Source organism: Agelaius tricolor, unplaced genomic scaffold (genome assembly GCF_023055355.1).
Source record: "Agelaius tricolor isolate 1412-34295 unplaced genomic scaffold, bAgeTri1.0.p SCAF_13, whole genome shotgun sequence".
NCBI lineage: Eukaryota > Metazoa > Chordata > Aves > Passeriformes > Icteridae > Agelaius > Agelaius tricolor.
Genome location: NW_027269273.1, coordinates 5,364,782 through 5,386,809, shown reverse-complemented (window position 1 = coordinate 5,386,809; position 22,028 = coordinate 5,364,782). Strand labels below are relative to the sequence as shown.

The 22,028-nt window shown below is 48.7% G+C and overlaps 1 protein-coding gene across 12 annotated transcripts in view; it reads right to left on the bottom strand.

The window, feature by feature from the left end:
- Positions 1–2,990: 2,990 nt before the first annotated feature.
- The window catches only part of SGMS1 (sphingomyelin synthase 1), a 97,086-nt gene continuing 78,048 nt past the window's right edge, over positions 2,991–22,028 (bottom strand). For 11 of the 12 annotated variants that reach the window (XM_071438562.1, XM_071438571.1, XM_071438567.1 and 8 more), the window contains 5 exons: positions 17,943–18,768; positions 14,048–14,165; positions 10,628–10,781; positions 9,818–9,984; positions 2,991–5,674 (listed from right to left, as the gene is read on the bottom strand). In XM_071438562.1, coding sequence (XP_071294663.1) covers positions 5,492–5,674; positions 9,818–9,984; positions 10,628–10,781; positions 14,048–14,165; positions 17,943–18,562 — 1,242 coding nt within the window. In that variant the 5' untranslated portion in view covers positions 18,563–18,768 and the 3' untranslated portion in view covers positions 2,991–5,491. The remainder of the gene's footprint in view (positions 5,675–9,817; positions 9,985–10,627; positions 10,782–14,047; positions 14,166–17,942; positions 18,769–22,028) is intronic. The other variant, XR_011681028.1, reaches the window with a different exon arrangement.

The window sequence follows — 22,028 nt, the reverse complement described above, 5'->3', positions numbered from 1 at the left end:
ACCCTGGGTGTGAGGACCCTCAGAGCTCTCACATCAATGAAGAGGCCTCTTACATAATGTTGTTTATTGAACAGAAAATGGCCAAAGTCCTTTCTGCTCAGGGCTCAGGGTGGCAGGAGATAAAAGTGTTTGCACAGAGCTGACAGCAAGAACCCTGCCAGGCTTTGGCAAGGACAGCCCAGGGCTGCTCTGTGTGAAAATCCAGCACCACACGTGGGTTTTCTTCTCTGCTCTAAACACACAGCCCTGCTCCAAGCAGCAGCTGGAAGTGGGAGCACTTCTTTGTGGTGGCAAAAAGTGATTTTCCTGCTGGAAAACACACACACAGAGAGTTTAGGAAGAGCAGGTTGAATGGAAAGGTAGCAAAATTGCAGTTTCTGAACTCAAAGTCCTGCACAGGTCAATGAGTGACAGCTGAGCTGAAGGGATACCTGGCAAATTTAATTAAAATGTTGTCCTGGGTGCTTTGCCTTTCCTTCCCCACCCTCCCTTGCCTTGCCTCAAGAGCAGGAACTCTCCTGCCCTTCTGCAAAATCAACTCATGGTGACTTTTTGCTGCTAATAATTTATGGCCAGACATGTGAACACCCCAAAATTCCCCAGGTGATGTGCCTTACATCTACCCAGGGGTTAAAGCTTCACCACAAATAGAGAATATTTTGCCACCCCTCATCAGAAGCTGCAGCAGCAGCCCCAGGGAAGCATCAGTCCCTGGAAGAGCCAAGCAGCACATGCCAAGCTAAAAAACTCTGGCACAAAACTGGGAAAACCTCAACACCCAGAAACAGCAATGCAGACTTGGGCAGATCCAAATTCAATCCCACTGGGGTTTTTGGGGGGAAAAAAATGGTCATAAAATGAATAAGGTGGGCTGCTCTGTGTCCACCCATGCCAGCAGGGGCTGAGCTGCTGCTGAAAGCCAAATTATGGGAGCCCTGTCTGCTCCCAAACCTGCTCCTTGCATCATCTTGGAATCACAGAATATCCTGATTTGGGTGAGACCCCCCCAGGAACCATGAAAATCCAACTCCTGGTCCTGCAGAGTGCCTGAGAGTGGTGTCCAAACCTTTATTGATTTAAACAAAGGGTGCCATGCCCAAATCCTGGTTCTCACTGGCAATCCCTGCCCAAGCTCTGCAGCACACATGGACAGCAGGGGCAGGAGAGGCATTGAGAGGATGCAAAAGGAAACCACAGAACCTTCTGGCAAACATTTGTGACCAATAGCTGATGAGCTGCATGGGAGAAGTTGCCAGAACAGGAATTTGTGGCTTCTCTTTGGGCAGTGCTCTGGCAGCAGGAAGAGAATGAGCACTGAGCTGTGTTCTGAGGAAAAAGAGGAGGGGGAGGTTGATGGGATTGATCTTTCCAGAGCACAGGAAAGCAAAGGGATCACTGCCTTTGCTCTTGTGCTCCTCCAACACCTCCCATGCCTGCATTTAACCTTCCCCACATTCCTGTACCCAGATGGATCTCAGCAACATCAGTGCCCACCCTCCTGGCAGAGATCCTGCTGTGCCCAGCTCTTTCCCCACCCTGAACCTTCCTTTTCCAGCCTTTTCTGCTGCAGGCCCCTCTTCCCACTTTCAGCCTCCTGTCCAGGTTTGCCCCTCCACATCCAAACCTGGCCCTGCCTGTCCTCTAAAGGCACCCTGAGAGCTCAGCTGGAGGCCATAGAGGATGGATTCACCAGGGGATCCACGAGTTCTGTGGGGTTGGGGCAGCACAATGCCAGGTTCCAGCTCTCACAGCCTGGTGGTTTGCTGTGTTCACCCCTCTGAGGGGCACCAAGCAAAGAGGAGCAGCAGGAGCTGGGAGGGAGAGGCAACAATGGACCAGGGCAAGGGAATCACTGGGCTGGTGGCTCAGCCTCCAATTGGGACAAGATTGTCCCTGCAAGTCACCCAAGGACCCAGCCCAGGAACACAAAGCTCAGAGGCCAGGTGATGGCAGAGGAGCCCCAGCAGCCCTGGCTGCACTCTCCAGACTGCAGAGGCTGCAGGTGCATCTTACCTGAAGTTTGGGGCTGTTGAAAATCCCAATGCAAGATGTTTTCCATTCCCATCTGTATGGCAGATCACCTTTGTCAAGTGGGCAGTTTGCCTGATCTCTCTCTTTGAGTGACCACAATCACACCTCCCTGGGAGGGGACATCTGCTGATAACAGCCATTGAATGTCCCTGCATGGCTGATAAGAACTGTAACATCCCATTGGGAGATGCTCTGCCCAGAGGGAGGAGCCAAGCATTCCTACCCGGATATAATCCAGAGGTTTGGAGACACCAGCACGGCTTCTGCACGGGATTCCCCAGAGGAACAGCAGCTGCCTCTCCTTCCACTGGATCTTCAGAGGAACAATCCATCCTTCTCTACAGGACCCCCCTTGCTCCAGCAGAACCACCCCTGACACTGCAGGAGGGCTGCAGCCACAATTCCAATGGGACTGCTGCCAACACCCTGACCCACAGGGTGTCAGGCTGGGTTCTGACTCTGTCAGTGTTGTTCTAGTGTACTGCATTGTTTATTTTATCCTTTTATTTTTCCCTTTTCCCTATTAAAGAACTGTTATTTCCTGCTCCCATATTTTTGCCTGAGAGCCCCTTAATTTAAAATTTATAGCAATTCAGAGGGGTGGGGAGGGTTCACATTCTCCATTTCAGGGGAGGCTCCTGCCTTCCTTAGCAGGCACCTGGCTTTCCAAACCAAGACAGGGGGAAAACACAGAGGGAAATTTGGGATCCTGGCCATCAGCACCATGCCCTGACCCCGAGGCAGGTCCCATCCCACCCAGCCAAGGCAGCACAAGCTCCACAGCCTGGAGTGAGCCAATGCACAGCACCTCTGTCCCAAACCCAACCTGGGCCCCTGCTCCAGAGGCAGCAGCCCCCATTCCCAGGCTCCCTCCCCGAGGCAGCAGCAGGCCCTGCTGAGCACAGATGGGACCATGAGGAGCCAGAGCCATGCACAAAGTCACACACCACAAGGCAGGGTTGAGCAGATTCCATTTAATGTCATGTGCATATATATCCATACATTTATTTATGTCAATGGTTCGGGTGTGCGTGATGCCAGGTCTTGAAAAATCTACTCCTCAGGTTACGTCTGGGAGCACCAAATCTCTCAAAAATCACCTCAAAAGTCAGCTGGGCTGGGCTTGGGCTGTTGAAAAACCTACTTTTAGCCCCAAAAAGCAGTGAATTGAAGGCAGAGCAGGCAGAGCTGAGCCCTAAATTCCCACCCAGCTCTGCAAATGCTGTTGCAAAGGGCTTGGCCAAGGAACCCCTCCCTCCTTGCATCCCTCCATCCCTCCCAGGGAGACAGAACTGATAAGGAACATCCCCAGGCAGAGCAGCAGAAGCAGCAACCCATCAGCTCTCCAGGGTTTTGGCCAAGGCTGAGAAACAGGGCAGAGAGGCAGAGATAAAACATCGCCAAAAAAAGAAAAAAAAGGGAAAGGGAAAGGAAAAGGGAAAAGAAAAGGAAGAGGGAAGAAAAAAGGAAAGAGGAAAGGAAAGAGGAAAGGAAAGGAAAGGAAAGGAAAGGAAAGGAAAGGAAAGGAAAGGAAAGGAAAGGAAAGGAAAGGAAAGGAAAGGAAAGGAAAGGAAAGGAAAGGAAAATTACAATAAAAATGACACTTTCACCACCACGGACGCACAGAAATTGGCTTTTCTTCTCTTTTTTTTTTTTTTCTGGCAGCTGCTGGGGGAAGGGATGCCCACCCTGGCCTGTGCTGCATCCCAGCAGTTGCAGGGTAGATTTTTCAAGGCCTGGAGATGGCTCCCAGGAAGGCTCCTCCCGATTGCATAGCATTTATTTCAGATAATTAAGGCACTGTTTTGCCCAACAGCAATTCCACATCAATGCAGTTTCCATACAGTCCACATCGGATGGCCTACAGTGCAATAACATCAACTTAAAGGCAAGGTTTGGAAGAATAAACCCAGCTTTAAATTTCAACTGAATTATTAAGAAGATAAAAGGAAACTACATTTTTCAAAAGCCTTTTTTATTTTCCTTCACCATTGTTGTTTTACAATACAAATATCACCTTGTGAATACACAAAAAACCTACAGAAGATAACTCTGCTTCACGTAAAATACAGAATGGATATATATATATATATATTTATATATATATTTTTCTCTTCTTCATTCTTTTTTTTTTTTATAAAAACTATTTTTGTTCTGCACATTGGCAAGTTTAGGATAGGAGACTTCCCCAAACATACAGTATGTATGGTAGGAGTGGAAACTTAAGAATTCCATGCAGTTTCTGCACAAATATTTTAAAGAAATAGATTATCTTTGTTGTTTTTCAACAACACTCCGATAAGGGGATGGAGAAACCATTAATAGTTCACTCAGTGATCACTTGTAAAATTCTTAAAAAACAGGAATTCATGGCTGTTTTGCTTTTTAAAACCCAGCTACCAAGTAGAACAATAAAGTGATTCTTTTTTAGCTTGACCTGCCCACAATGTGTGAGCAAGGTCGGACCCTTTTTTATTTGGTGGGGTGGGAGGTTTTTCCCTACGCGTGGCAATTTCAACATTATAAGCAAATTTCCAGTTTAATTTAGCTATAAATGCAAAAATTAGTCATTATACAGTATATATAATTCTGCTTTCATGGAATACTTTATTTTAAATAAAAACATTTAAGACTGCCTACTGACCATACAATCAAGACAAGAAAGGCACTAGAAACATAGACAAATCTCTCTCTCTCCCAAGAAGCATTTTCTTTAAATTTTTTTAACTCTCTATTCTCTGACATGTAAAAATCTTTTTAAATTTAATTTTTTTTCTCATACACATTTTGAAAAATAAAGTTAGGAAATACTTAGAAAATCACTTTACATTTTTTCTCTCTCTTTTTTTTTGGGTTTTTTTTCTTTTTTTTTTTTTTTTTTTGCACTTTTTTGACACAGTCAGTCACTGCAGAATCTACAAAATCAGGATTTACCAAACCTTTCTGTGTCTATCATCTTATTCGTAGCGCAGGTGCAACAGGTAGAAAGATTTCTTGATTTCACCCAAGGCAGATATTTAGAAACCTTCATATAGTCATTTGCTAGAAAATGGCTTACAGCCCAATCTTTGGGGCAAGAGATATGAAAAGTATGTTTTCCCAAGAAAATAATATGCTTTGTTCCCAGACGTGACTGGAAAGACCAGAACTCATGATATAAAAGCTTTTTCATCTATGTTGTCGCATCATATACAAAGGAACATGGTGATGGGCAAATGCAAATCCCAACTCTATCAACAAGAAATGTATAACAGTGCATGATCAGTTAAATTCTCTTTTATTGTTGTCCAACGCAGATCCTTTGGAGAGAAAAAAAGATCACAGTGCTTACCAGGTAACTGAACAGGTCAGGTCCAGGGGAGCTGCTAAAGAAAGGGGCTGGGGAGCGGTGGGGTTTTTGTTTATGGCATCTTCTCTGGGAGTTGTGAGCACTTAGGGCAGGTCCTGCAGGGTGACACTGTTACCTGGTGTCACTCACCAGGCGGCTGTACTTGACCTGCCGGCCCCGCGCCAGCGCCGGACACCGCAGGGGCCAGTGGTACGAGCGAGGTACAATGCCTTGCACATTCTTCTCAAAGTACTGGAAGGGCTTGTACCACCACACCCTTGCAAGGAGGTTCGTTTGGGAAGCTTCTTTTAGCACCTGCAGGGGAAGGAGGACAAAAGGAGGATTGCTGAAGGGCGGGTCCTTTATTCGCACCACCGTTTTGTTGGTGCGGTGTGATTTCAGGGTTTACCTCAGAACCTTGGGTCCCTCCCCTGATCATTCCCTCCCAGGTGTGTCAGTCACCTCTCCTTTCCCCTCCCAGCACTGTCTGTCAATCCTGGAATTGCAGAAGAGCCTCGAGTGATTGGCAGAATTCAAAGGATGCCCTCTACCCCTGGGGGGCATTGGGCCATCCAGGATTTGTACTGATACTTTCCCTACTCATCTCCCTGGCCCTATTCTCCCCCAGCCTTCTAAGAGACCCAGAAAACTTTACACCCTGCCCTGTCCCTTGAGACCTCCTCTCCTGTACCTGGTTGGTGGCTCCCTACCCCTTCCCTCCTCCCTTGTAGGTCTCACCTCATTATTCCACTGGTTTGGTGCTGCCTGAAGCAAACCACCACAGCCATATTTGCCTAATTGCCAATTAGGTGCCCTCTGATGTTCACTCAGCTTGGGAGGCACTGGCTTCTGTGCCCACGCTCTGCAGCTCCTGTCTCACAAGAGCTGAGGATTCCACACACAATCCAGAGGATTCCACACTTTCACTCTGCTCCTGGGCTCCCAGAGCAGTGGTGGTTCCAAGCTGGAAGTGCTGGAGTCAGGAGTGCCCCCAGTCCTGCTGAGGAATTGCTTCAGCAGAGCTTTGGTGTGGGAACGTTCCTGTCCTGCTGCCTGGTGTGACTGGGGAGGTGGCTGGGGTAAAAGAACAACAACCACGCAGTCCAAAGAGTTCTGCTGGAGCTGGTGCTGGTCTCAGAGGCCTGTGGGCCAGGATAAAGCTCTGGATCCAAACCCTCTACCAGAACTGACTCCCTTCCTTCACCATCACCTTAAAGCTTCTCCACAGAGGAAAACCTGAGGAGTGGACCCTGTGAAGGGAAGAGGCTCCATCCCACCACCACCAGAGCTCCTGCAGGCCTGGACTTGTCCCCAGTGCCCAGCTACAGCACCCAGGCAGCCAAAAGTGTCTGTGGGGTGAAACACCACACACCCAGGCAGCCAAAAGTGTCTGTGGGTGAAACACCACACACCCAGCCTGCCAAAAGTGTCTGTGGGGTGAAACACCACACACCCAGCCAGCCAAAAGTGTCTGTGGGGTGAAACACCACACACCCAGCCTGCCAAAAGTGTCTGTGGGGTGAAACACCACACACCCAGCCAGCCAAAAGTGTCTGTGGGGTGAAACACCACACACCCAGCCTGCCAAAAGTGTCTGTGGGGTGAAACACCACACACCCAGCCAGCCAAAAGTGTCTGTGGGGTGAAACACCACACACCCAGCCAGCCAAAAGTGTCTCTGGGGTGAAGCACCACACACCCAGCTACCCAAAAGTGTCTGTGGGGTGAAACACCACACACCCAGCCTGCCAAAAGTGTCTCTGGGGTGAAGCACCACACACCCAGGCAGCCAAAAGTGTCCCTGGGGTGAAACACCACACACCCAGGCAGCCAAAAGTGTCCCTGGGGTGAAACACCACACACCCAGCTACCCAGAAGTGTCTCTGGGGTGAAGCACCACAGTGCCACTGTTTGGTTCAGCAGCAAGGGCCAGACAAGCTCAGGCACATCCCATCCAGCTATACTGGTAAAAATTCCAATAGGTGCTGTCCTGCTTCCTGCTGCTCCCAAAATCTCACCTCCCAAACAGATCCCAGTCTCCCTGCACACACCAAACCTGCTCACCCCTGCCTGCAGGACCTCAGTTGTTTGATGGGCCCACAGGAAAGAAGGAGTGGCCCAAAACAGGGGTCTGCTCTCCTTTGGGAATGAAAACACCATCCCAAAGCAGGATGTTCTGTAAGGATGTGCTCTGTAAGTGCCTCTGAAATTCCATGGGGCTCAGGAATCACTTTGGGGCTGGCTGTGTGCTTGTGGAGCTCTGGGAATACATCATACAGGACTCCATTTTCTTCATGGAGGAAAAAGCCCCTTCCTTATTCACATAACTCCTTTTTATACAGTTTTACAGACCTCGTGTGTGACTCCAATTGGTCAGGAGCTTTTTTGCCAATTACTTATTTATTAGTAACAAGTTGTTATTCTGTATTGATTGGTCACTCAAACTCTCAGTGTGGATGTGCAGGAGAAGCTGTTTGTGAGAGATAGTTTTCATTTTTCTATCTAACTGTGTAAAAACAGTTTATACAGGTGCTGGTTGTTTTTCACCCAGGAATAGATTGTTATGCTAAGGAACTGCTCACACCAGGATTGCTTTCACATGGGAACTTGCACAGTGCTAGCTTCCCTTAGAATAAATGACAGGCTAGCCAGAGCAGGCTTGATTTCATAAGGCTTTTCTTTATCATTTTTCTACCTTACTGCAACGTGGAGCCATGAGCAGGGCACATCCCAACCCATCTGGAGGAGTCAGAACCCTGCCCTGCCCTCCACATGCTCCCAGACTGCTCCCACCTACCTTCTGCTTCTCTCAGCCATGAGCAAGCCCCAGACCAACCACATCCAACCCCTCTGCTGCCCATTATCCACACCAGAGCCAGGGATCCCTGTATCCAGCCACCCAAAGGGAACATGAGCACACGTGTGCACACGAGCACACACAGGGCTCGTATGCTTGAGTTTCATCTCCATGTCAAGCTCATGTTTTAAATAAATCCATTGATGCTTTTAAGGCCAGGCACAAGGCCCAGCAGGAGGAAGGAGAGAGCAGCACACCAATGTGTGCTCAGGGAAGGAGCCAGGGACTGGCATTTCCCAACATCCTGGCAGCTCAGGGCAGCAGTGCTGAGCCACCTCAGGCAGCAGGACAGGAACGTTCCCACACCAAAGCTCTGCTGAAGCAATTCCTCAGCAGGACTGGGAGCACTCCTGACTCCAGCACTTCCAGCTTGGAACCACCACTGCTCTGGGAGCCCAGGAGCAGAGTGAAAGTGTGGAATCCTCTGGACTGTGTGTGGAATCCTCAGCTCTTGTGAGACAGGAGCTGCAGAGCGTGGGCACAGAAGCCAGTGCCTCCCAAGCTGAGTGAACATCAGAGGGCACCTAATTGGCAATTAGGCAAATATGGCTGTGGTGGTTTGCTTCAGGCACCACCAAACCAGTGGAATAATGAGGTGGGACCTACATGACCTTTAGGGCCCCTTCCAGCCCATGATGATTCTGTGATAGGATCTAAAATCTGCACTGTCATAATATAAATTCATCTTCTACCATTGTAGGAGGTTTTTATTACACACAATTAACAGCATATGACACAGATAAGCCAAAGATCTTTGACCATGAGCACAGAAAATATTTGGACACCAATGTGCTGCTATGGAGCTAAAAATGTCTCTTAACTCCTTTGTCCACTATCCAAGGACAAGACTTGTGCATTTCCTCTCAGAGAGCCATGGAACATGCACAGCTGGAAGGGACTCACAGAGATCATGGGTCCAGCCTCTGTTCTTGCAAAGACACCCCAACAATCCCACCCTGGGCATCCCTGGAGGTGTCCAAGCTCTCCTGGAGCTCTGGCAGCCTCAGGGCAGTGCCCATTCCCTGGGGAGCCTGGACCCAGCACCCTCTGGGGGAGGAACCTTGCCCTGATCTCCAGCCTGACCCTGCCCTGCACAGCAGAGGAGGTTTCACCTTCCTCAGCACTGTCAGCTCCTTCCTGATTGCTCCAGTTCACCAGCCAGGAGAACTCTCCACCCCCTGGAAACACTTTCAAAAACCAGTTCCTTTTTAGCTGAGGCCTCCTCCTGCACCTCGAGGGACCTGTGGCACAAGCCACAGAGCACAGGAAACCCCCAGCTGGCCTCAGCCACCAAACTAAACAAAACCAAGGCAAAAGAATCTAAATGGTTTGTTGTTCTGTCACAAATGTGGCCACCTGGCCCAAATTCAGAAAAGACTTCAAAAAACTGAGGTTACCCAGGGGTGGGAGAGCCCTGCCTGCCTTTGGGAAGCCCTTCCCATATTTTTGTGGTCAAGAACCCAATGAAATGATCTCTCTTTCTCCCCTACAGACCCAATAACCGGGAGGAAGAGAGAGACTCTCCACAGGACATGGGTGAGCCTGGATATTCTCACCCCCCAGATTAGAGCAGGAGCATCCAAGGAGTGGCAGGAACTCACTTGCTGGTTGGCCATTGTGTGGTACCACCAGAATAGCCTTGTAGTGATGTAGTAAGCCACCACCACGTCCACAGTGTAGTGGTCATGAGCAAGGAGGATGCAGAACATCCCCACCATGCTGAGAGCCCAGCAGAGCCAGTGGTACCACCAGAGTCGCCGTGGGGAATCTGCAAAGAAGCACAAGCAGGGGTTACTCCCAAGTGGAAGCTTATCAGGACAACTGCAGTGATTAGCAGAGGTCATGGACTGCAATCCTGGCTGACACAGAGATGCCTGGGCTCAGATTAACAGCAGGAATGCTGAGATCACAAAATAAGTATCACTCTCTTAAAGGTGGAACTTTAAAATTGTACTCAGGGGTCATGAGATCCTTGGAAATGAGAAAGGTTATGAAATCTTTTGAGAAAGATATCAAATATTCTGGCCAGTCAAATCAACCTGCTTGTGTTTAGATTGTATTTGGGGAAGGAATTGTTCCCTGGCAGGGTGGGCAGGCCCTGGTTCAGATTCCCAGAGCAGCTGGGGCTGCCCCTGGATCCCTGGCAGTGCCCAAGGCCAGACTGGACAGGGCTGGGAGCAGCCTGGATAGGGGAAGGTGCCCCTGCCATAGAGGGGGTGGGATGAGATGGCTTTTAGGTCCCTCCCAACCCAAACCCTTACAATCCCTCTAGTGAAGAATTTTCCCCCAATACCCAGCGCGAGGCTGTTATGGAACACACAGATATTTTAACTGGAACTGGGCTGATGAGCACAACAGAAACCCCTCAGTGAGGAAGGCAGCCCACTAGGGGAGGGCAGCAGGGCACTCACACTCTTTGATGAACAGGTAGGTGAGGGTGAGGATGACGGTGTGGCCGCTGTACAGGTAATCCCCACACATGTTGTGGGAGCCCGTGATGGACAAGCCTCCGCCAGCAATCAACTTCATTATCCTTCTCAGGTGAGATTCCCAGTCTCCAAAGAGCTGGTGGGACAGCAAAACACAAAAGCACAGTAAAATATCACAGCTCAAAGCAATGGTTTTAAGCAGCAATTTGGCCTTTCAGTTCTCTATTGTATTTGCAGTACTTGCAGGGTGCCCGTGGCAGGGAGGAATGGTGAATCTGACTCCATGTTCTCAGAAGGTTAATTTATTACTTTATAATATTATATTATATTAAAGAATGCTATATTATGTTAAAGAATACTATACTATACTATCCTAAAGAATACAAGAAGAAGGATACCTACTAAATGCTCAAAAGCTAATAATGAAAACTCGTGACTCTCTCCAGAGTCCCAACACAGCTTGGCCTCAACTGGTCAAAGAGTGAAAACAACTCCCAGCAGAATCCAATGAAACAATCTCCAAACACATTCCACATGTGAGCACAACACAGGAGAAGCAAATGAGATAAGAATTGTTTTCCTTTTCTCTGAGGCTTCTCAGCTTCCCAGGAGAAAAATCCTGGGCAAAGGGATTTTATCAGAGAATGTGAATGCCACAGTTCTCCTCCCCTTCTGCTTGGATCCACAAGATCAATCAGCAGATAAATAAATCCTCAGCTTTTCCCAAAAGCTGGCAGCACATTTCTAGCAGGAAAAAGACTGGGAATGAGACATGAGTGTTTTGATGCTTTGCAGCTCTTGTAGCTGGTGCTCAGGTGAGATTTTCCTTCTGTTCAAGAGGCAGCACACTCTAAAATAAACAAGGTTTAATTTAGTTCATGTTGTTGGTAACAGCACAGGCCCTGCTGGTGATCATCCAACAGAAACCAGGAGGAAGTGCCCAGACTGAACAGCCAAAGCCAGGATCTGATGAACACAGGAGCATCTCAGTCCAAACCCCAAGGCCTTGGAAAAGCCTGCTAGATCATTTCCTTCTGCTTCCCACTCCAACAGAAACATCTGTGCTGTCTGTCAGAGCATAGGGCCACACTTGTGCTTGGAATCCAAACAGGGATCTCCCTCCACACCCAGATTTGCTCTGACCCACCCCAACCATGACACTGGCTCATGGAATATTCCTGGAAAAACTTCAGTTTGCCCAAGGAAAGCCAAATTCAAGCAAACCAAGTCCTTCCCAGAGGACACTCTGCTCCCCCTCCCGAGTGACCGAGGGCAGCTGGCACTGCCCAACATTTTGCTGCTCTTAACCAAGGCCAAATATTAAACAAATCCACAAAAACTGTAAGCCATGGCACAACCAGGATGTGTGGAGAAGCTCTGGGACCTATCAGGAAGCAGGGACTAATGGTTCAATGCACACCTGTGCTGCATCCTCACCTAATTTTATGGTGTTTGCAAATCCATGGACACCACTGAACTGTCAGAAGGAAACACACACACACACACACACCCAGGCTGGCCATTATGTTTTTATTTTAAAGCTTGGCCTTGCTTTAAGAAGTGGAAATTAATAATTTCTGACAGACTGGAGCATGTTCTTTGCAGGAATTAAACATTTCCTGCTAACAGTTGCTCACAAACACTAAACTGCTCCCCAAAGCTCACTTTTCACAATCACATAGAACTCAGTAAGGTGTTGAGAGGTTATTCTTTTCCCACCAGGACATTTAGGGCTTTCAAGAAAACTCCTTAATCTTATCAGGGCCCTCAGTTTGTCTCTACTTGAGTAATGAGAAGGATTTGCCAAGGCCATAAATTCCCCAAATTCCCCAAACAGGCAGATTTATTCACTTCAGCCCATAAATACCTGTGTTCTCTCTTTTTAAATTTCCGGGCAGCAGGCTGTTCAAGCACAGGGCTGAAACCTCTCCTACTCATTTCTCTTTCCAAAATCCCTCAAAAAAAACAAAGTTCTGCCTTGGCAAACACTGGCTGGACTTCCCTGAGGAACCAAAGCTTTGTTTGGATGTGCCAATCCTCACCAAAACAACGCCAGCACATGGATCAAGTCCAATCAGGATTTTACAACCTGTACCTCAGCACGTGGATCAAGTCCAATCAGGCTTTTATTACCTGTACCTCAGTGATTTTTACAACTTCCAGCTGACTTATGGCTGTGCTTGTGCCCTTTCTCCTGCTTCAGCTGTGTCACAGCACAGCCAGCCCCAGGAATTGCAGCAAGGACCAGGATTCCAGCAATGCTGGAGTGACCAGGGGTGGATGCAACACCACCAGCTCTGTCCCATCTCCACCCTGAGCATTGAATCACCCTCCCAGGCTGACCACAAGGGTCAACACCTCTGTCCCAGTAGCCTGGTTTCAGCCACAGCTTTCACAATTTATCCCTGGGAGTCAGGGCTGGACTGGGGAGGAGGTGAGAAGTCCTTGTGCTAACAGAATTGCAAAAATATGTGCAGGAGACAGCCTTAGGAAAGTCTCTCTGGGCCATTTTCAACCACAAATCCTATTTGGATTTGACACACTGAGGTGTGTATTCATTTAGAAATCAGTGACTCACACATGGCAAAGGTTGCACACCTTCAGCAGCTTCAGTGGGGACAGGAACATGCTGATCATTCAAATTAGCTGAAAATGCCACAGAATTTGGGTAGCTCAGTGCTTTGAAACGGGTGGGAATCCCTGCACCTCCACTGAGAGGGCAGCCAGTGACCTGCAGAAGGGTGTCCCTGTCACACCAAACCAGCACTCTCAAATTAAAATTATAGAATGGTTTGGGCTGGCTTGGGCTTGAAGTTCACCCATTCCACCCCTGCCATGGCAGGGACACCTTCCACTGTCCCAGGCTGCTCCAAGCCCCAGAGTCCAGCCTGGCCTTGGGCACTGCCAGGGATGCAGGGGCAGCCCCAGCTGCTCTGGGCACCCTGTGCCAGGGCCTGCCCACCCTGCCAGGGAACAATTCCTCATTCCCAATATCCCATCCAGCCCTGCCCTCTGGCACTGGGAGCCATTCCCTGTGTCCTGTCCCTCCAGTCCCTGTTGCAGGGTCCCTCTCCAGCTCCCCTGTGTCCCTTCATGCCCTGGCAGGAGCTCTGAGGTCTCCACACACCCTTCCCTTCTCCAGGCTGAGCATTCCCAGCTCTCCCAGCCTGGCTCCAGACCCCTCAGCATCTCCATGACCTCCTCTGGACCTGCTCCAACAATTCCATGTCCTCCTTATGTTGGAGACACCAGAACTGTGCACAGAATTCCAGGTGGGCTCTCACCTGAGCAGGGCAGGGGGGCAGAATCCCCTCCCTCAGAATCACTTTTTTGACAAAGCAGTTTTGGGAAGAGCAGGATGAAGGGGAAACAGGCAGATGAGGGCAGGCAGGAGGAATTTACCTTTGGAGAGCACTTGAAATGCATTCCAGGTACTGGGAGTGTAGTCACATACATGGTAATACACCGGTACAGGTATAGTGTGCCAACGATACAGAAAAATCTTCTGCTAATTATAGACCTGGCAGGGAGAAAAAACAGGCACAAATAAGGAGGCAAACAAAATCCACAAAGGGAAATAAAACAAAGCAGCAGCTGGTTCCTCCTGATGCTTTGGAAACTCGTGACACTATCAGCTTACACCTGGGAATGCTGAACTACCCCACAAATATTCCCACGCCTTCCAGGCCAGGAACACAGCAGCAACACAGCTCACACTGCCTTTGAAGGTGACTACAGGAAATCTAAGGATTAGGATGCAAAAGCCTGTGCAGATTGGCTGCTGAAGACATTAAAGGGGATTTCATGCCCCACACCCCTCCATTAGCTGTGGCCAGTCACTGATTTCCTATCTGAGGCAGGGGATAAAGTTACAGGATTTTCATTGTGGGATGAAAAGGAGTAAGTTTATTTCAGCTGACACACAATTCAGTGATTACAAAGGGTCTCCTGTATAAGCCAGAGGAGTGAGAGAACACATCTTTCCTGAGCAGCATTATAAAGGAAGCAGTTCACATCAGCAAGGAAAGCTCCCAAATAAAAATGCAGAGCTGGCCTGGCTGCAGGACAGGGTGTTTGCAGGGAAGCCACTCAGCAGCCACAGCTGCAGAGACATTTATTAGTGAGGGCTGATGCTCACAAAGAGGGCAGATGCACATCTGGGGTACTGTGAGGTGCTTCTGCAAAACCAGCACAAGCACCTGGGGTAAAGGATGGATGGGCCCAGGAGGGACAGCCAGCCCCACAACCTAAAAACACCTCCAAGAAAGACAGTGAAACCTCTTCTGGCACATCCACCAGGACAGGAGCAGCCTCTGGAGAGATCCTAAGGAGAGATCACTGCCAGGGTTACAGAAATCAGGGATGAATCCAAGTACAGCAATCGCCCTTCATGTGCCACTGGCTACAGACCCCGTGGGTTTGGGTCATTTTAAATCACTGCTCTTTGCACTCATGGCCATTTCAAGCTGCAGGGTCTGGCATTCACAGAATCCAAGAACAGAGTGGATTGGAAGAAACCTTCAAGATCATCTCATTCCACTGTCCCCAAGTGCTCCAAGCCCCAAAGTCCAGCCTGGCCTTGGGCACTGCCAGGGATGCAGGGGCAGCCCCAGCTGCTCTGGGCACCCTGTGCCAGGGCCTGCCCACCCTGCCAGGGAACAATTCCTCATTCCCAATATCCCATCCAGCCCTGCCCTCTGTCAATCTGAACCCATTCCCTGTGTCCTGTCCCTCCAAGCCCTTCAAAAGAGTCTCTCTCCTTCTTTCTTGGAGGTTCCCTTCAGGCACTGGAATTCAGTTGTTGCTATTTTGCTCACTTAAAAAAATAATATTCCTATCAAGCTGAGCTCTTTCAAAAATCAAAATTGGCCAGCTTTTAAATTTTTCAGTGCTTTTGGCATGGTTATTAAACTGGAGTGCTCCACTCTTGGAGGGGTATGAGTTTGCAGTGCCAGATCAGTAACACCTTGAGTGCCTTGATTTATCAGGAAAAATTCAACTCTTGCAGGCTAAACACATTTTGCACTGGAGTACTCTCTGCTGTAACACACTATTCCAGACTTTTTTCTTCCCTCTCCTGGTGTAAACATGTGAGTTAAGAATGATAATTATTAATCTTGTTCCACAAACTGAAATTTAAGTGTGGAGGGCAGCACTCCAGTAGAGCGGGGGTTCTCCTCTACACAATTTTTCCTCTCCTATCTCACCCCTGTGGCTTTTAGAACCAGACATGAACCTGTTTTTTTTCTTTTTAACATTAAGGCAAACAGGGGGTTGGGGATTAAAGGCTGAGCAACACCATATTCTGAGAGACCAAAGAAGCATTTTTCCAAGCACTGAATTTCTTTTTTTAATCAAAACTACCACTTGATTTTGCTGGATTTGGCATATTTTAACTTGGGAAAATCTGAGAGAGAGCTCTGCACTGTAACAGAAAGTAAAAATAAATGTAAAAACCCTCCTATTTCCCTTTCTGCCAGGAGGATTTGTGTGAATGTGAGACTCAGAGCCAGCCAGTCCAACCTCCACACGTATTCCTGGCCCAGAGAGCTCCAGCCCAGCTCTGCAGACCTCAGCAGGGAGCAGGCTGCTCCTTCAGCCCCCTGAGCCAAACACAATCCTGGCATTGTGCTTCTCCCACAGCATCTGGGAATGCTTCCCAGGGAAGTTCATTCATCTGCCTCAGCAGCTTCCTTCAGCTCCCTGTGGAAACTCCAGAGTGCCCAGCCAGACCTGCTCCTGCCTTCTGGAGAGACACCAGCCCCATCCCATGCCATGGACAGCATTAGAATCATGGAATCACAGAATGTTTGCCTTGGAAAGGACCTTAAAGCCCATGGGGGCAGGGACACCTTCCACTGTCCCAGGCTGCTCCAAGCCCCAGTGTCCAGCCTGGCCCTGGGCACCTCCAGGGATGAGGAAGCAGAAGTGAGGAAGGCCCATCTGGCCCAATGCCCTCCCTTTATTCCTGAATTAAGTTTCAAAGGGAGGGGATAACCCCACCACAAAAGGGATTCAGCTTTTCTGCAGCACTGAGTCACCACCCCTTTGGTGTGCACCATCCAAAACCACAAGAACAAGGTTCTCCAGGTGAAGCCACCTCACTGGGCTCCTGTTCCTGCCAGCACCTCTCCTGCTCTTCCCTTTCTCCTGCTCTTCCCTTTCTCCTGCTCAGCCACAGCTCGGGACCTTGATCCCTCTGCTCATGGATAGAAAAGAGGGATTTTGGTCCTTGAAACATTCCCTGATCAGTGCATAGACTGACCAAGCTCTGGGACTCCCTGGCATTTTCCCCTAACACCAGAAAAGGCCCTTCCAAAGGGGACTTGCCAGGGCAGAGGGTTGGAATGGGATGACCTTTAGGGTCTCCTCCAGCCCCAAACATTCTGTGATTCCATAACAAAAATAAAAACAGACACCCCAAGGCAAATGGGGCCACGGTATGGGGGAACCTTCACACCTTCACAGTGATGTGTATGAACCTTCACATACATCACTGCCAGTGACACCAATGTATGTGTGTTAAATCAACTCAACCCACATCTCACTGCTTCAACATCTCCAAGGATTCTGCTGTTCCTCACCTGCAGGCTCTGCTCAGCTCCACCACAGGGTGTTTGATCCCTGGGATAGCCCTATTAACCCCACACCTCCTTCTTGGGGGCAATCCCACACTCACCCCCTCTGGCTGTTTCCCTTTGGTTTAAAATCATGGCATATCCTGAGCTGCAAGGGACCCACAAGGATCATTGATCCAGCTCCAGCCCCTGCACAGATACCCCAATAATCCCACTCCATACCTCCTTGGGAGCATTGCACAAACCCTCCTGGAGCTCTGGCAGCCTCGGGGCTGTGCTCATTCCCTGGAGAGCCTGGGCAGTGCCCAGCACCCTCTGGGGGAAGAACCTTTCCCTGAATTCCAACCTAAACCTCCCCTGGCACAGCTCCAGCCCTTCCCTTGGATCCTGGCTCACAGCTGCCCTCACAAAAGCATGAGTTGTGTTCTCTCTGAACAAACAGTGACTTCAGAACATCATTTCATCCAATCCATGGCTTTTCACCCATGGAAAAGCTTCGAGTTAACCACTCAGAAAAACACGAGCAGGGGCGTTGCTCAGCTTCTCAGGGAACATTTGGACCTCTGCCTTCTGCACAAGCAGCTCACACTGCATGCTACTTCACCTTTGAAAACTGAGATAAGAAGATCACAAGAAGCTTCATTTTGTTTGGGTGCAAACCAGCATCTGCCCTCCAAAAGCTGTCAGAAGCACTCAAGTTTTGAAAAGGTTTTACTTACTTGTATTTTAAGAGCAGCCACTGAACAAACCACAGTCCTACAAGGATCATGCCGTTGATTTCACAAATAGAAAAAGCCCATTGCACCCGATCAAAGCGATCAAAAAATGCATCTGGGAGGGGAGGCTGCACCTCCTTGGGAGGCACTCGTTCATGAACCACCGAGATAGTCACCGTGGTGAAGACGAAACAAAAAAGTGCATAAATAAAAGCCAGGAAAGTCTTGCCCCACTCCATGGGATACTGCGAGCGCTCCGGCTCGGGCATGGGGATCTTGATCATCTCCTTCTTGAACCCGTTGGGGACGCCCCCATTGAGCTTGAGCGCGGCACCGAAGCCGTTCTGGCGCGCGGCGTCGCCGGCGCGCACGTGCCCGTTGGCGTGGCCGTTCTTGTGAGCCTCCATGTGGTGAGCCATCTTCAGCCCCTCGATCATGTTCAACAGCCGCTGCCCGCTGTCGGAAGACACCCGGGACAGAGGGGATTTCTTGAAATCCTCCTCCGTCAGGTTGATGAGGTCCCGCCCGGTGAAGTTCTTCAGGGGCTCACAGTACTCCGGCATGGCATTGTCCGTCAGCCAGCCGGTCACCTCCTCGGGTGACCACAGCACCACTTCTTTCATCTCGCCAGGGACGGTGGCACATGGGCTTTTTAAAGTGGGCAGCAGTCACTGCGGCTCCAGCGTGGTGGGAAGCTCCTCCTTGGCTTCATCTTGTTGTCCCTGGAATGGGTTTGGCCAGAGGCAGAGCCCGTCCCTACCCAGCCGACACCGGCGTGCGGCCAGCGTAGGAAACGCTCTACTTCATCTTCGTGTTGGCATTCTTCTTCCTGGGAAGGGGGAGAGAAACACAGAACCAGGCATTAGCACGACATTCAGTGTCAAAATTCCTGCACAAAACCAGCTGTGCTTGGGTCGGGATGGACAACAGACTCTGGAGATTTGAGCTCCAGCCTTTTACACACTGCACCGTCCTTCCCGAGCTCACCATTGGTTTCTGAAAACAACACCACCTTGAACACCACTTTGCAGCTGTGGGAAGCTTCCCTCCTGCTCTGTGTTTGTTACATTTTCCATTTCAATGCTCTAGTCCATGAGCAACACCCAAACTCCTCTAACAATCACCATACTCATGGATTTAAGGAGCTACAGAGCAAACGTTTGGTATTATTTGTGGTAGAAACCTCTTCTACCCCTGGTACCTTAATGGAATGCGTGGCACCAGGGATTGAATGCAAAATCTGTTTTTCATTCTGCAAGGCAAAAATCATAAAATCACAAAATCCCAGACTGGTTTGGGTTGGAAGGGACCTTAAAGCTCATCCCATTCCATGGGCAGGGACACATTCCACTAGACCAGCCTGCTCCAAGCCCCATGCAACCCACCCTAGAACTCCTCCAGGTGCCACATATAGTCATCAACACTAAAAAATTGATGTAGGTAAGGAAGGATCTACTCTCTGGGTCAAAAGAGCAGCAGGAAAATCAATAATCAAGCAGATTAGTCTGAAAATAAACTGAATCATTTAGGTTTGTAAGTATTTAGTAGCTCTGTGAGGTAAATTTGACTGTTACCAGGGTATACTGCTCCAATTCAAAGAAATGTTGTCTACCAGATTAAAAAAAAGGAACCAGGAGAAATTTTTTATTGTTGTTTTTTTTTTAAAAAGAGGAACTAGGTAAGAAACTTCTATACCAAATGAATTGCAGAAATAGCTTTTAGAAAAGCTGATTGCTTCAAGTACAAAAGTTACAAGCGCACACAAGTTACTTGCTTGGAATCTCCTCCTAAATTTTTGAGACACAAGCAGCAAACAAAGTAATGATGGCAGTTACCACCAGCAAATCCTCAGGTGTGAGGTGTTTATTCAACCAAAAACCAAAACTGCTCCTCCCCAGAGCAAGGAGAGGAAAGCAGTGGAAGCCCCACCATCCCACAGACCACGTGCTCTGCTGCAGCTCATAAACATGAAGTGAGAAGGTAACAGCACAGGGAAAAAAAACACTTCATATTTTCAAAAGTCAAATCAAGCCTTTATCAGCTGAAAGAATATTTTTAGCCTCTTACAGGCTCCCAAGTGTTTGTGTTTCATCAAAGGGAGCAAAGTTGTGACTGAGGAAAACCAAAATAATTTACCCTACTGGCACAATTTGAGCTGAAGTGGCTCAGAACAGATACAGTGCTTTACTCCTATGTAAACATGACCACACTGCACACCAATTCATTTTCTGACCTGTTACCTCTAAACTCGGCAAGAAACACAAGGTGCAGTTTTTAATTTGTTTTTCCATGGCAGGAACTGTGATGGTAGATAAAAGAAAAAGCCTTGAATGGAAGGATTGGCAGTACTTTGGACAGGCCACCTGTCCCTTCTGGACACCAGGAATGTGCAGACATTTAAATCCACAGAGCAAGGGATGAAGATGACTCTTCCACTTTGTGCAAATCTGTGTTGTTTTAGAGCAGAAGTGAGGATACAGCTCTGTTTGCTTCCTTTTCTTTCAATACTGAGGAAGGCTTTCAAGCCACAGATTGCTTCATTATTCACGTTGTGTTTAGCAAATCAGTATTTAGTTACAGAGCTCTGAACATGGAAAAAGGATAGCCTGAATTATGCATGGTAACCCACATTAGAAGCTCCTACAAGGCCAGGACTGAGCAGCAGCTCAGCTCCACCTGCCCATCTCCATGAGCTCATTTCAAATCCCAGCTCTGGCAGCACAAATTCCCAACAGACAATCCTAACAGACTTCTTGTTGCTTCCCAGGATGGTGCCTCACAATGTATAAAGCCAAAGTTATTTATTTTTAATGCTGGTTCCCCAGCTGAGCTCTGGGCCTGCAGCAGCCATCCAGCCTGGCTTTGGGGTTGTCTGAGCATTCTGTGGGCACACAAGGTAGACCAATATTAACTAAACCTTTTCAGTTTTCAACACTGGAGTGCCTAAATCCCAGTTTCCCAAATCCCTGAACCTGACAGAGCAGCCTCCTGTCCACCCTGACAACATTTAAAGACACAGTTCAGGAGCCTGTAGCCAACCTTCAAACCACATCTCCATTGCTAAGAAAGGTCTAGATTGGACACTAGGAAAAATTTCTCCATGGAAAAAGTTGTCCAGCCCTGGAATAGGTTGCCCAGGGCAGTGGCAGAGTCATCATCCCTGCCTGGAGGGATTTAAAACATTTGTAGATGTGGCACTTGGGAACAGGGGTTAGTGGTGGCCTTGGGAGTGCCTGGGGGAATGGTTGGACTTGATGAGCTTAGAGGGCTTTTCCAACCTAAACCATTCCATGAAAGCTTCCAGCAGGTTCTAAGATGAGCTCCAGATGGAAAAATCTGTTGCCAGCTGCAAATAGGACTTGGATACTGGCACAAGAGTCCCAAAATGCTGGTGTGACCCCAGGATACCTGGCCTGGCAGCCTGACAAAAAGCAACAGAAGTGTGCCTTGCAGTAAAACTGCAGGTTTGGGCAATATTGCTGGAAACTACCATCAGTTCCAAAATTTCCACCAGTGGAAATCACTATCAAGCACCTCTTGTAAAAGCAGAGTAAATGATACAGGAGGAAAGGTAATCCTCTGCCAAGGACACAGGCCATGGAGATGCGTTGCTTTCACTGGAAGTTAAAATGAGGAAAACCAACTAAAAATTTTAACTCCACTTCTTATTCAAGACTGTTTTCACAGCCTGTCTAATGGGGGAGGAAAAGGCAAAAAAGCTTCTTTACTCACACCTTCCAGCTTGTCACATTAAAAATTCCTCATTCCCTATGGTGCATCCATGAAAGCCTGATGGGGTGTGGTTTGCAGGAACTATGGGTGACTCACAGCTCTCCCTGAGCCCTTCCCTTCCACAAAAGGTCTTCTCCTCTCCTGAAGACAGAAGGTGGGGAGCAGTGTCAGCTGCAGCCAGGCCATGTGCCCAGGCTCAGCGTGGTCCCACGAGGATGAGGCACACACAAACCTCCCCAGCTCTGCCACAGGTTCTTTAGCCTGGGTAACTAAAAATTCCCTCCATCTGCAGCACAGCTGCCTCATTAAGGAGCCTGAACCCGACAAGGAATTATAAATAACAATGTGATTATCATA